The sequence below is a fragment of the Schistocerca serialis genome, chromosome 2 (assembly GCF_023864345.2).
Source record: "Schistocerca serialis cubense isolate TAMUIC-IGC-003099 chromosome 2, iqSchSeri2.2, whole genome shotgun sequence".
Lineage (NCBI taxonomy): Eukaryota > Metazoa > Arthropoda > Insecta > Orthoptera > Acrididae > Schistocerca > Schistocerca serialis.
In genome coordinates, this window is record NC_064639.1 from 412,236,209 (window position 1) to 412,252,457 (window position 16,249).

Sequence of the window (16,249 nt, forward strand, 5' to 3'; positions counted from 1 at the left end):
CACACGACGCCCGAAACTTCGTCACTCTAATAGTGACTGCCCAAGGGTAAGCGACAGAACACACTGGATTCGTTCCATTCAGTGTTGCCAGCCAAAAATAAGTTAATTCCGCTACGAGCACATCCAAATTCCACTACAGTTCCAAATGTAGTTTATGATATAGTCTACATAATCCCTGACGATATACAGACTAAATAAATAATTTAAGCTATAAACAAATATATTCCATATCTTCCCAGCTGGGGCATTTAGCGATCAGCGACAGCTAGGACGACAGTGTGCAGTGATGGACCTGAATATAGTGCTTCATTCAAATAGTTTCTGTTAATATAGTAATTGTAGTTTGATGCGACAGGTACTTTTCCTCTTTATATGGAATCTGAGCTGGCTAAGGCGTAAGGAGTTAATTTACAAGGTTTTTTTTTTTTTTTAGCATTGTGTGTGTGAAACATTTCAATGTTTATTAAAATCACAGTGAAATGTATGAATTTGTTGATGCAGCAACATTTTGATCACCTTCAGTTCTCAGATAATAATTGATACGTTTTTCAAACTTACGGAAATGTTCCTCCGTAATTGTGTACGAAATATAATAATGATCAACAACGGTTCTTGTTTTGGATATCTACTCATACTTTCAACAAGTCACTTAACGTTTCTGCCATAGCTTTATAAGTCTTTTAGTTTTAATGTCTGTCATCATGGAGAAAGGTTGTTCGGTATCTGCATTCCCGTGCTTATATTGCATGTTTTGTACTTGGCAGTGAAAATTTACGAGGGTTTTACATTTCGACAAAGAAAGTTGAATTCCGCTACATTTTTAACAATTTCAGAACTTCGACACTACGCCACGAAGGCCAAAAAACTCCAACATGCGTAGCGGAATTCCGCTACGGTTGGCAAGATTGCACTCACTTCCGTTGCACACATAGTGAGGGTGGGGGTAGACACCCCGTCGCAGGGCACAGCTATTTTTTGCAGCCTCATTCCTCCATGGCTTGTCACTACGTCAACCAAGCCCAGTGCGCGACTATTTTGTGGCACGGGGTTTCAAAAGTGGATATTCTTCTAATATTGGCGTTTTTTGTATAAACTAAGGAAGGGGCGGGGGGTCCGAATCCCCGGAGCCCCCCCCCCCCCCCCGCCCCTCATATACGTCCGTGCACTGATACTTGACTTAGAACTGTCAACTATCCTTTCAGGATGTCTTGTGCCTCGCTTCACTATTACTTTCATTTGTCCAGGATCGTCACAAAAGTTTGTCTCGTCATAGTTTATAATGCTGGGGGAGGGACACCACTCAAGCTCACTTCAAGGTTTTTAAAGTAATCAATCACTGTTTCTCGGGTAACTGCTACCTTTGCCATCTTCACAATTTCACTTACTCTAACCGTAAGTTACCCACTTGTGTCCAGGTCGATTGTCACGAAATCTTTTTTCAATCCTCCCTGCTCGATTGAAATATACCTGCACAATGGCCCTAACATCATTATTCCTCAAAGAAAACCCCCCATTTCGCACGACACAATAATTCTTCAACCAGGCTTTTTTCGTCACTACTACTTAACGCTGGTTGGCTGCCTATTTCTATTTGTAACTATCCTTGAGTTTGTCATTTAATGTGGTATATGGAACTGCGTATTGCTTAGAAAGTTTCCGGATGCTTAATTTTCCTGGTTTGACAGCTTTCACCGCATTTAGAAGAAACTCTGGTTTGTGTTAGGTTTCCGTGTTGGTCCCTAGACGTTTTGGTATACTCGCATGATCGGATTCGCCCTACAAAAATGCAATTTTGTAATTAGGCCTGCAGTATTAGTAATGAACAAGAAAACGAAACTGTATCACTTAAGACGTTCACATGCAAGCAGTAATATTGCAACTTACCAGTTACACTTCGGGAGTAACAGGTGCCAGCAAAAGTTTTAGCACTATTGTGGGCGGCTCCTCCCTCGGCATGGGTGTGTGTGTGTGTGTGTGTGTGTGTGTGTGTGTGTGTTGTCCTTAGCGTAAGTTAGTTTAAGTTAGGTTAAGTAGTGTGGAAGCCTAGGGACCGATGACCTCAGCTGTTTGGTCCCATAGGAACTCACCACCAATTTCCAATTTCCGCTGTGTTATGCTGACTACAGGAGTGGAGCACAAGAATCACACACCTACTGACAATGCGATTTGCTGGTTGAGCGCTCTTCAAAAAGCCATTGTTGTTGATAGATTAGTCAAGAATTCACGACAATGGTCACCTGCAATGTAATTGTTAAAATGCTACGCTCAGTTATCCAAATACGGAAAAACCGGTAAATGATCAGATTGACACCACCTGATGGGATTCACCTCATTTTACGGTGCCAAGACCCTTCTTGAGTGGAAACGGCGTTGGGAGCGGTGTGTAAATTGTGGAGGAGAGTATTTCGAAGTTTACCATGCACAATAAGTAAAAGTTAAGGGTACAAAACATCTGTGGACTGAATTTTTTGAACAGAACTCGTTTGTTGACTAAGCCATTGGTCGAAGCAGACATGCTGCATTTATACTGTTAGCTTTGCCCTTTTGGTAGATGTTGCTACTGGATCAAGGAAAAAACTTACGAGTTTTATATTTCAATTTATGTAACTTTCAGTTTTCACAAAACGTGTAACCAGACCTCCTAATGTATATCAATTTTTACATTTAGCCGTAGATGATGTATGCACAAGTGTATACATGAAATATTGTTTATAAACAGTCTTAGACTTCCCTATGAGCACGTAAAAGCTTTGTTATTTCAGTACAGCCTTACGTGTTAGTCTCCTTGGCGCATGCTACACGGATTTTTCATAAAATTTTTTCAATCTAGAAAACCAGCATACTTTTATTACTCAAAGCAGCAAAGTACATTGGTGACAAAATACGTCATCATCAAGCTGTGCCATTTTTCTTTAAGTCATTGAAGGCTCTTTATATTTCACTTCTGACAAAGGCGCTTCGTGGTGTCCGGATGTACGCTGAAAGTGAGCCTTCAGCCAAGAATCGAAGAAACTAGAGAACCTGCAAAGAAAACTTCGGTTACAATTTATTCTCAAGAGATTTACAGTATGGTATATGATGGCTCTTAGCCGTAACTATTCTTAAACTCTAAGAGATTTACCTGAGTTTGCTTTCATTGTTTCTACTCTTCTTTTTAAAACCATGAAAGTATCAAACACATTGATGTCTTCAGGAACTTAGTTTACCATCCATTTGTATCTCATATGAGTTATGTAAGGGATCCCGTAGTTACAATCATTTCAGAGTGTTGGGGGTCCCTCTACATGTTCACTTTTTCTTGCCTGTGCGAAAGGGTTTGCTTTTATCTTATGTTTGTCCTTTTTCAATTGAATAAATGCAAGTTTCGTTCTACTATAAGCGTTTCTCCTTAGTTTATTCAGACGTCGTCAGTACCGTCTAATACCTACATATTCTCATTTTAATATAGCATCGTTAATTCACATTTTGTGCCATTGCTTATAAGTACGATCACACAATATCTGAATTAAAAATACTTTGTATTCCGGGCCACTGAATAAGCCTCAGTAAATTAAAGTGACATACGTCTCATAGAACGAAACTTGTTTGTATTCAGTTGCACTTGGACATGATTTGAAAAAGGTTAATATAATATTACTAGCAACATAAGTCGACCGTTCAACAATATTCAAGTAGTAAGGCTGTTTCAGTCAACAGTCACAGAGAAACTGAAGAATGACGGTACTTTCAATATGCAGTTATTTCAAATTAGAAAGCCCTTATCAAACACGATCTGCTTAAACGATAAAGAAGAAGCAGCTTTAGATTGAAAAACAAAGCTGGCGTTTTTCTCCAACAGAAAATAAGTTATGTAATTTACCGTCACAGACAACAGATAAAGAAGCAGACTCAAGGTATGTATAACAGTACAATATTGCTGAGTCGCAGGCTAACTTTCTGAAATATTGATACAAATACATCCTTGTGTTTTATCGTGTTACAGTCTTTTATCTGTCTATAACCTTCGCAACTGTCCTTTTGTTAATTCCCTGTATAAATCTGAATGCCATACTAACCCTGTCAAACTACCTATAAACTGAATATACGTACACGGACATAGCCCAAATATTATTGATCTAATAAACGTCGGGCAGACAGTGTAGATTTAAAAGCATAAAAGTAAACACCAGTCACGGATGATGCCTTAAGCGTGTTCCAACTGGCCGCCTGCTGCGAACAAGGCAGTACGAGGAACGATGTATGATCGTCGGATATGTGATCCGTATGTCGCCACTCACACCAGCCGTTGTTGCTAGTAGCTGAACCCTGACGATGCCACTGCTTCTTCGTTCAAGCAAATTCTCATCTGGTCTCACAAATGCCGAAAGAGTCCCGTTCCAGATATCTCTACCTCAGAAAAATCTAAGAAATACCGGGAATCAAATCCAGGTCCTTCCGCACCGACGGCATAAACGCGAATCATTCGATTACTGAGGCGGTCTTAAGAGCATGGAGTGTTCGGTAATGAAGCTGAATCTTGAATTAAGGAAACAAGCAGTTACCAGACAACACTGCCGCTTGCAGAGCCCAAGGACTACCTTCCTCAAACTTAGCTGATGCGTCCTGTGCTGTTTTGTGAGAATGTAAGTACATTGTATTTGAATCCGAAAAATAGCAGTAAGCATCATATAACTTTTGCATTGTTAAATCATTCACTAGAGGACCAGTGGAAAATTGTTCATATTGGACCACAAAAAATGCCAATATGTTCCTGTTTATTTGGAAGACTCTTATACACGACTGATTGACAATTCATTCAACAAACAGTTGTTTAAGTATAGGTGTTAAAACTATTAGAATATGAAACCGAATGAAAAGTCCAATAGTCCGGTGTAGCTGTACTTGTTTAATCGGTTATAGACCCACACAACCGGTTTCGCAACTGTTAAGTTGCAACTTTTGGTGTATATCTGTACAGAACGTTTTTTCTAATTGTTGCTTTGATAATGAGGAATTGAAGTTATCTGAGATATCTTAAAGTACTGAATAAATAGACTTAAACATGGAAGAAAATATTACGCATCTACTTACGAGTAGTAAACTATAGTAGGTGTGGGCGTATACATATTTATTAAATACGTTTTGTAATTTCATACCAAAAGAAGGTCACTTACAAATTCTGTGTAATACGGTACAGAATGCCAAAGTGTAACATTTGGCGTGGCTAGGCGAAGTTGTCAACCCTCTTCAACTGATAAAAACCGTCATCAATGATGTATGCCATTCCTAAAAACGGTGGCATAGAATTAGTGATCAGAATAGGTCCTTGATTAAAAAACAGTGATGCAGTAACTCAGTTGAAAAACGAGGAACAACTGCCAAAAACAGGACTGTTTGAATTTTTGAAGTCAGCGGTCTCAACATCTAATTGGTTAGCTTATTACAACTTTCTTACGTTAATATTCATGCTTGCTCCCACTGCAAATCCACTTGGAGATGATCCGATCCATTTAATCTCTACTCTGCTTTAATGATTCAGAAATAAGTAGTTCATTCTAGTAACATTACTATGTTAGTGTTATCTAGGTTCGGTTTTATTTAATACAGAGAGCCGAGTCTAACATTTCATGTGGTGACTGCAATTCCTCGGCAGAGAACTAACGTCGCGCTTCTTTCTTTTCCCGTGTTGCCCGCGTTTAGTTCAGTTTCGTCACCGCCTTAAGTATCCGGGCGGCGGCCACAGCACACGCTTCGACAACACATCCGACGTTCGCAGCTTATGTTGACAGCTGCTGTGTTGGTGACAAACATGCATGAGCATGTCGGCTTTCGGTAAGTTTGACCGGCAACACAAGCTTCTTCCTTTCGGTCACTGGTGGCCCCGCAAGACAGTTAACATAATTTTCAGTAGATTTCAGTGCATTAATTTCAATAGTTTTGATCACTAACTTTATTTTATTCTTCAGTCACTACAGAACGCAGTACTTTCTTGGATAAAATTTATGAAAGACATTGTCTGCTGCTTGACATACGCCGACAAGAACAAATTTTAATCGGTAAAGTGGTGACAGTTCGTTATTTTAACACAGGTCGGTCCCGTTTTTGGCAATTGTTCCTCTCGTTACATGGGGACGGTCCCCATCTCTTTTTCAATTGAGTTACTGCTTCACCGTTTTTTAATCAAAGACCAGTTCTGATCCCTAATCCTATTCTTTCGTATTTAGGCATGACATACATCATTGATGACGGTTTTTGTCAATTGACGGCGGCTGAGAACTTTGCCTAGCCACGCCAACTGTTACTCTGTGGCATTCTGTAACTATTCCCCATGCCACATGAGACACAATTTGTAAGTGACCTTCTTTTGGTATGAAATTACAAAACTGATTTATTAAATATGTATAGGCCCTTTCTTTATGGGGTTTATGTGACCCACGCCTCCTTTCCTAAGTAGATGCGTAATATTTTCTTCTGTGTTTAAGTCTATTCATTCAGTACTTCAAGATATCTCAGATAACTCCAATTCCTCATTATCAAAGCAATAATTTTAAAAAAAATTCTGTACAGATATACACCAGAAGATGCAACCTAAAAGTTGCGAAGCCGGTTGCGTGGCTCTACAATCGACTTCAGTAAATACAGCTACAGCTGACTATTGGACTTTTCATCCAGTTTTATATTTTAACAGTTTTAACACCTGTATTTGCACAACTGTTTACTGTATTAATTGTCAATCAGCCATCTATAACTGTTTTAGCTGCGGTTGCGTCAGTTTTAAAATTATCTATAGATACTCTTACTACTATCTTTCAGTATTTATTACTTTTCCCTCTCTTTGCCAGTGCCACTATCTTCTTCTCTCTCGGCAAAAAACAATGTGAATATGTTCGGATGCTAAAATTGTTAAAGGTGCTGAGAAAGGTAGAATGAGGCAGTTGGTAACCCACTTTTCTGTCAGTCTTTTAAATAAACAGGAACATATTCGCATTCCTTGTGCTCCGAAAGGAGTTTTTTTCCTCTGGTTTCCTTCTTTTTTCTCCTGCAACAGGAGGAAAGTAGGAAACTAGGTGTGGGTCACATAAACCCCCTAAAGAACGGTCCTATACATATTTAATAAATAACTTTTGTAATTTCACATCAAAAGAAGGTCACTTACAAATTCTGTCATGTGGCATAAGGAGTAGTTACAGAATGCCACAGAGTAACTAGCATGAACAGCCAGCCCGGCTAGCCGTGCGATCTAACGCACTGTTTTCCGGGCGGAAAGGCATGCCGGTCCGCGGCACGAATCCGCCCGGCGCATTAGTGTCGATGTCCGGGGTGCCGGTCAGTCTGGGGATGGTTTTTTAAGGCGGATTTCCATCTGCCTCGGCGAATGCGGGCTGGTTCCCCTTATTCCGCCTCAGTTACACTATGTCGGCGATTGCTGCGCAAACACTATCTCCACGTATGCGTACACCATAATTACTCTACCTCGCAAACATTGGGGTTACTCTCGTCTGGTATGATACGTTCGCGGGGGGTCCACTGGGGGCCGAACCGCACAATAACACTGGGTTCGGGGTGGGACGGCGGTGGGGTGAGTGGACTGCTGTAGCCTGTTGTGGGACTGTGAACCACTGAGGGCTAGGCGGCGACGAAGCCTCTCCGTCCTTTCTGGGTCCCCAGTTCCATACAATACGATACAACTCGTATGAAACTAAATGTATTAATCACTAAAATTTATACAGTTTATTTATGCAAAAACTGAAACAACGCAAAACTAATTTTACGTTTCAGGCCGAATTTATTGTCAAAAAAAAAAAAAAAAATTTGCATGGCTTCAGTACTGCAACGTAGTGTTCCTAGATGATAACGGAGACGCTTTACAGTATATTTCTCCGTACCATGTCACTTTATAAACAACTTCTTCGGGTCACACCGGATGTCGTGAAATCTTCGTCTCGGTTTTGGACCGCTGGTGACGCCGAAAATTTAGTAAAAAAAACATTTTTGTGTAGTTTTTTGAGGAACCTCCCATAAACTAGGGGTGCCGACATAAGACCCATCAAGCCCAACGTAGACCACATCAAATGCAAAAAGAACAAAGTGATTTGTTCCATTTGTCTAAGCAGGGGGGAGTGTGTAATATTCGTACTTCTGCCATGTTCTGTAGGATAACGATCCTTCTGTTGGGTATGTGAATGGTCCCTAGCCTTAGGGCTACCCAAAACACTTGACCCTATCACTTTATCAGCAACAGAATACGACGTATGAACACGACAATAAAGAAAAATGGAATAAATGTGGCTGGACGAGCTGACATGTTTCCTTTATGATTAGGGCCCGGATTTTTATGTAATTATATATTAAAAACTTCAATACGCAGAATTTATATTGCACAATAATATTTATTTAATAGTTCGCTATTAACCGGCTTTCGGCTTCCCTGGCCTTCGTTAGATAACTTAACACTAAGCAAATAGTCCCCACAACTTTTGCGAGAGTTCATAGCCCTACAAAGATTGTTTTTCAAAGGAGTGGCCTTTACCTATACATCGATAAAAAATATAAGTTAAATGAAGTACCCGACGAAGCTCTGACAAAACATATCTTAGAGTCTAGTCAAAGATTAAAAGTGTAGGAATGTATAACCCACAAACGCTGCACCGGTGTGCAGTGGCACAGATTAGTATGTTATATGGGCAAACCGGTGAACGTGAACACGCAAAGATGCAGACATCCTCTCCACAGTGTACCGCCTACTATCTATACCACAAACCAAAACGATTTTCAAAATGAATTGAAAATAAAGAAATAGCGTACAGCAATGGTTATAGACCTACTCTGATTGACAACGTTGCCATCAGACGATAATAACACTTCTGTATCCTCCTGAGAATGCACTAAACCACACTGATAACAAACGGCCCCATGCTACCCTGATCGGTCGGAGCATTACGACCACCGACCTACTACCGATATAAATCCGTCCAGGTGACAGCACCGTCACCTGACCTGGAATGACTGCTGGTCAGACACCCGCACGGTGCACGCTGTACCAGTGAGCGTGCTGTCCATGGGTAGAAAGGCGAGCAGCCTGAGTCTGACCGAGGGCAGATTGTGATGGCCCAGAGGCTCGGCACGAGTATTTCAGAAACTGCACGATTTGTCGAATGTTCGAGGAGTACTAATGTGAGTGTCTTCAACACGTGGCGAAAACAAGGTGAAATTGCGTCCTGACGTCATGTGGTTGGTCGGTCACCCCTCAGTACAGATGTCGGACGTCGTAGGCTGGGCAGACTGGTAAAACAGGACAGGCAGCGAACTGTGATGGAACTAACATTGCGGGCAGAGTACAAGTGTGTCTGAAACCACAGTACACCGAACACTCGTAATGGTTCAAATGGCTCTGAGCACTATGGGACTTAACATCTGAGGTCATCAGCTCCCTAGAACTTAGAACAACTTAAACCTAACTAACCTAAGCGCATCACTCATCCATGCCCGAGGCAGGATTCGAACCTGCGACTGTAGCAGTCGCGCGGTTCCGGGCTGAAGCGCCTAGAACCGCTCGACCACCGCGGCCGGCAACACTCCTGATGATGAGTTTCTATATGCGCCAATGTTAACACCACGACATCGGCAGCTACGACTGTAATAGGCGCTTGACCATCGGCACTGGACGTTGGTGGAGTGGCAAAGCGTTGCATGACCTGATGAAGTCCAATACCTTCTTATTCATAATACCGATCGGAGGGCGCGCATCCGTCATCACCTGTACTGCGGGACGGAGACAAGCTGGCAGCGGCTCCATTATCCTCTAGGGAACATTCGTGTGGGCATTCCTGGGCCGTGGTGCTCGTTCGAGGCACAATGATGGTCAATGAGTATCGTACACTGGCTACAGACCATGTACACCTCTTGATGACGATCATGTTTCCCGAAGGCAGTGGCATTTTTCAGCAAGATAATGCGCCCTGTCACAAGGCCAAGAGTGTGATGGAGAGGTTCGAGGAACACAATGGCGAGTTCCAATTGATGAGCTGGCCTCCCAGCTCGCCAGATCTGAACCCTATCCAACACATGTGGCATGTGGCTGAACGTGGTTTCAAAGCTCATCGCGCCCCTTTCCACAACTTACGGGAATTAGGTGACTTTCGTGCGCAGATGTGGTGCCAGTTCTCTCCAGCGACCTACCAAGGCCTTATTGCTTCCATACCACGGCGCGTCGCCGCTGTTATCCGTACCAAAAGTGGACATATCACCTATTAGGTAGATGGATGTAATGTTCTGGCTGATCGGTGTTTACGTGGGTACGACTTCACAGATACTTGCCAGCAAACTAAGACCCAGGAAATGTACTCCAGTTTTTTAACCTAGGAATACTGTTGCCCACATTCCGGTCAAGAGTAAAGATAAGATACCATACTTAGAACAGAGTGCAATTTATAGGATATCCTGCAATCGGTGTGGCACGGTATTTGTAGATCAGTCAAGTAGGGCTATAGCTAATACACTGATTGAGGATGAAAGGAGTTAGAAATGAGGAAGAAACATTCCACCTTTGCTTAACATGCTCTGAATGAAAGTTATTCTTATCATATTAAAAATGTTGCCCTCCACAAAGGAACTAAGGTAGATCGCTAGAATTACTCGCTTGTTGTAACTGACTACATCCACATTCCGTAGACTCCTTTCTCTCCATTGCTCCCTCTTTGTTTTCGGCCTATTCATCACATTCACCAGTTCATCATGTTATAGTAATCTGGCCAGTAACCCCCCATACCTTGTCGTTGGTGGGGAGGCTTGCGTGCCTCAACGATACAGATAGCCCTTGTATAGACCCTCTATATACTCCTTCCACCTTTCTGCTTTCCCTTCTTTGCTTAGAACTAGGTTTCCATCAAAGCTCTTGATATTCATGCAAGTGGTTCTCCTTTCTCCAAAGGTCTCTTTCATTTTCCTGTAGGCGGTATCTATCTTACCCCTAGTGAGATAAGCCTCTACATCCTTACATTTGTCCTCTAGCCATGCCTGCTTAGCCATTTTGCAACACAGGTGCAACCACAGCGGAGGGGTATCTGTTGACAGCCCAGACAAACGTGTGGTTCCTGAAGAGGGGCAGCAGCCTTTTCAGTAGTTGCAGGGGCAACAGTCTGGATGATTGACTGATCTGGCCTTGTAACACTAACCAAAATGGCCTTGCTGTTCTGGTACTGTGAACGGCTGAAAGCAAGGGGAAACTACAGCCGTAATTTTTCCCGAGGGCATGCAGTTTTACTGTATGGTTAAATGATGATGGCGTCCTCTTGGGTAAAATATTCCGGAGGTAAAATAGTCCCCCATTCGGATCTCCGGGCGGGGACTACTCAAGAGGATGTCGTTATCAGGAGAAAGAAAACTGGTGTTCTACGGATCGGAGGGTGGAATGTCAGATCCCTTAATCGGGCAGGTAGGTTAGAAAATCTGAAAAGGGAAATTTGTAAATTGTAATACATTTCCAGGGGCAGATGTGGACTCTGACCACAATCTATTGGTTATGAACTGTAGATTAAAACTGAAGAAACTACAAAAAGGTGCTAATTTAAGGAGATGGGACCTGGATAAACTGAAAGAACCAGAGGTTGTACAGAGTTTCAGGGAGAGCATAAGGGAACAATTGACAGGAATGGGGGAAAGAAATACAGTAGAAGAGGAATGGGTAGCTTTGAAGGATGAAATAGTGAAGGCAGCGGAGGATCAAATAGGTAAAAAGACGAGGGCTGGTAGAAACCCTTGGGTAACAGAAGAAATATTGAACTTAATTGATGAAAGGAGAAAATATAAAAATGCAGTAAATGAAGCAGGCAAAAAGGAATACAAACGTCTCAAAAAATGGTTCAAATGGCTCTGAGCACTATGGGACTCAACTGCTGTGGTCATAAGTCCCCTAGAACTTAGAACTACTTAAACCTAACTAACCTAAGGACAGCACACAACACCCAGCCATCACGAGGCAGAGAAAATCCCTGACCCCGCCGGGAATCGAACCCGGGAACCCGGGCGTGGGAAGCGAGAACGCTACCGCACGACCACGAGATGCGGGCACAAACGTCTCAAAAATGATATCGACAGGAAGTGCAAAATGGCTAAGCAGGCATGGCTAGAGGACAAATGTAAGGATGTAGAGGCTTATCTCACTAGGGGTAAGATAGATACTGCCTACAGGAAAATTAAAGAGACCTTTGGAGAAAGGAGAACCACTTGCATGAATATCAAGAGCTTTGATGGAAACCTAGTTCTAAGCAAAGAAGGGAAAGCAGAAAGGTGGAAGGAGTATATAGAGGGTCTATACAAGGGCGATGTACTTGAGGACAATATTATGGAAATGGGAGATATGATACTGCGTGAAGAGTTTGACAGAGCACTGAAAGAACTGAGTCGAAACAAGGCCCCCGGAGTAGACAACATTCCATTAGAACCACAGACAGCCTTGGGAGAGCCAGTCCTCACAAAACTCTACCATCTGGTGAGCAAGATGTATGAGACAGGCGAAATTCCCTCAGACTTCAAGACGAATATAATAATTCCAATCCCAAAGAAAGCAGGTTGTGACAGATGTGAAAATTACTGAACTATCAGTTTAATAAGTCACAGCTGCAAAATACTAACGCGAATTCTTTACAGACGAATGGAAAAACTTATAGAAGCCGGCCTCGGGGAAGATCAATTTGGATTCCGTAGAAATGTTGGAACACGTGAGGCAATACTGACCCTACGATTTATCTTAGAAGAAAGATTAAGGAAAGACAAACCTACGTTTCTAGCATTTGTAGACTTCGAGAAAGCTTTTGACAATGTTGACTGGAATACTCTCTTTCAAATTCTGAAGGTGGCAGGGGTAAAATACAGGGGCCTAAAGGCTATTTACAATTTGTACAGAAAGCAGATGGCAGTTATAAGAGTCGAGGGGCATGAAAGGGAAGCAGTGGTTGGGAAGGGAGTGAGACAGGGTTGTAGCCTATCCCCGATGTTATTCAATCTGTATATTGAGCAAGCAGTAAAGGAAACAAAAGAAAAGTTCGGAGTAGGTAATAAAATCCATGGAGAAGAAATAAAAACTTTGAGGTTCGCCGATGACATTGTAATTCTGTCAGAGACAGCAAACGACTTGGAAGAGCAGTTGAACGGAATGGACAGTGTCTTGAAAAGAGGGTATAAGATGAACATCAACAAAAGCAAAACGAGGATAATGGAATGTAGTCGAATTAAGTCGTGTGATGCTGAGGGGATTAGATTAGAAAATGAGACACTTAAAGTAGTAAAGGAGTTTTGCTATTTGGGGAGCAAAATAACTGATGATGGTCGAAGTAGAGAGGATATAAAATGTAGACTGGCAATGGGATGGAAAGCGTTTCTGAAGAAGAAAAATTTGTTAACATCGAGTATAGATTTAAATGTCAGGAAGTCATTTCTGAAAGTATTTGTATGGAGTGTAACCATGTATGGAAGTGAAACGTGTACGATAAATAGTCTAGAGAAGAAGAGAATAGAAGCTTTAGAAATGTGGTGCTACAGAAGAACGCTGAAGATTAGATGGGTAGATCACATAACTAATGAGGAGGTATTGAATAGAATAAGGGGAGAAGAGGAGCTTGTGGCACAACTTGACTAGAAGAAGGGATCGGTTGGTAGGACATGTTCTGAGACGTCGAGGGTTCACCAATTTAGTATTGGAGGGCAGCGTGGAGGGTAAAAATCGTAGAGGGAGACCAAGAGATGAATACACTAAGCAGATTCAGAAGGATGTAGGTTGCAGTAGGTACTGGGAGATGAAGAAGCTTGCACAGGATAGAGTAGCATGGAGAGTGATGTGTCGACAGAAGTGCCGACACAGTGTGGTTTGAGGGGACCCAATGCACGCTATAAACACCCGAAGGATGGCGTGAGGTCTGAAACAGGATACGTAATGAATGCTATAAAGAAAAGTACGTAGCTTCTGTAATACTTAACTTTAATCCATCCTTGGTATATCGCTATTGACGATACAAGTGAGGCTCTATAGTTTCAGACAATATACTGCTAATGGCGCCTTGCTAGGTCGTAGCCATGGACTTAGCTGAAGGCTATTCTAACTATCTGCTCGGCAAAGGAGCGAGAATTCGTCAGTATAGTCGCTAGCAAAGTCGTCCGTACAACTGGGGCGAGTGCTAGTCCGTATCTCGAGACCTGCCTTGTGGTGGCGCTCGGTCTGCGATTACACAGTGGCGACACGCAGGTCCGACATGTACTAATGGACCGCGGCCGATTTAAAGCTACCACCTAGCAAGTGTGGTGTCTGGCGGTGACACCACAGAGCTGCATCAAACCAGTCTCAGGACTGAAGACCACAACAACAACTCACTTGTACAACGTTTTTGTCTGCCGAAAGCAGGTTCATAACGAACTCCTAAATAAATATTGTTGTGGAATATGCTGTGTATACAAGTTTTTAATGTATCAATGTTCATCCAGCATTCCGAAAATATTAATTACATGTTCTTTTTCTTTGCTGTTATACACGTCAGAAGTGTAAACATTCACGAATTGCGTTGCCGTAATTGATATATGTCATTTTACAGCACCAATTTTTATGTATTTCACCATAATTACATATCTTTACATTTTTTGTGTGCTGCTTAAAATTACACATCAGGGCTTTTTTTTTACCCTTCATTTTCCTCCTAACTCTCAGTAGACATCTGCTTTAGAAAACTATTTGAATCCAATCTACAATGAAAGTTGGAGACAGGAAGTAAATTACCTTTAAAAGTCACTACTGCTACAATAAATCGCGGTTAATTGCATTTTGAGTTGAATTATGAAGGAGGTACTTCTGATTTTCTAAGAGCAGTCCTCATGTACTAATGGGCAGTAGCCGTCCAGCATTACAGAGGGTAGTTGCAATGAAATCACATGAAATCAACAGAGAGAATCACTCGTGAGTTCCATAGTGCTACGAACAGTTCAGTTAGCACAGTTCCTGTTCGTAAGATGTTAAAAAGAGTGGACTTCAATGGGCAAGCAGTCCACATAAGCCATTCGTTTCCGTAGTCACAGTTAAGTGACGCTTGAGGTGGTGTAAGGAGGAACGCTACTGGGCACTGAATGACTGGAAACGAATGATTTGGAGTTGTGAATTACGCTGTACCCTGGCAAATGCCTGTAGAACGTCACATGCCATGATGTATAGTGCCCACAATGAAGTACAGAAAAGATAACGGTACGCTGTTAGCGTGGGGTCCCTTATTGTGCTCAAGAAAACTCTAAACGCGGGATGATATGAACACAGATTACAACGTTCTGTAATGCGATATTTTGAACGTAGCTGCACTTTAGCAACGGTTACGGAACAGCAGGAACAAAGGACAGCCAACCAGTGGAAAATAAATGGTGGTTTTCAAATAACCTTGCCCACGGTTTCGACTGATCTAAACCCGTATTCTTCTGAAGGACAGACCTACATAGTGAAATTGAAGGATGAAAAAATGGTAGTTTACAAGCTTTCGGATCCGTCGAGTCAGCTGGGACACTATTTTCTGAATAAGTTTGCTTACGGAAGATGTTGAAATTGAAGGATTTCAACATCGTCCGTAAGCAAACTTATTCAGACAATATTACCCCTGCTGACTCGACGCATCCGAAAGCTCATAAACTAGCGTTTTTTCATTCCGCCATACACCGTCTTGTAACTACCCCTATATCGCCTGCCAGTCAGCTAAATGAGTTAAATGTCATCAAATCGATCGCAGTCAATAACGGGTATGACATGGCCATGGTAGATCGCATTTTCAGAAGGAGAACCTCTTAATGTTCACCGCTGTGCAACGACCTTTCCTCCGACAGCAAAAAAATTCTTATGCATTCCCTTTTTAGGAAAGGTTTCTTATGAGAATTAACATCTTCTAATGAATAAATATAACTGTAACGTTTCTTTCTCTACAGACGATAGTTTGGAGAGGAGACTTCTGCACACTGTGAGAAATACTGGTGACTCGTTTTCCAATTCAGGTGTCTATAAAATAACCTGCAATTACATTGCCCTAACGGGATGAACGATGGAACAAGATACAAAGAGCATCTCTTAGGTAAGAAAGGAGCTAACGCACATAACTCTATGTTTACTGAACAACTACTGATTGCCTACCACATGCCGAAAAATTTGGAAGAGACAGTTATTCTTCACTGAGAAATTAAAGGGCGCAAGTTGGACCTTTGGGAAAATTAAAGAGATATAAACATCTTGAGCGCAAAGACCAGCTGCAGCTTG

At 42.0% G+C, this 16,249-nt stretch overlaps 1 protein-coding gene across 2 annotated transcripts in view; it reads right to left on the reverse strand.

Annotated features, from left to right (window-relative positions):
- Positions 1-2,798: 2,798 nt before the first annotated feature.
- LOC126455581 (uncharacterized) overlaps positions 2,799-16,249 on the reverse strand; it is a 130,239-nt gene continuing 116,788 nt past the window's right edge. The window contains exon 4 of one of the 2 annotated variants that reach the window (XM_050091337.1): positions 2,799-3,021. In XM_050091337.1, the coding sequence (XP_049947294.1) occupies positions 3,013-3,021 (9 nt within the window). In that variant the 3' untranslated portion in view covers positions 2,799-3,012. The remainder of the gene's footprint in view (positions 3,022-16,249) is intronic. The other variant, XM_050091336.1, reaches the window with a different exon arrangement.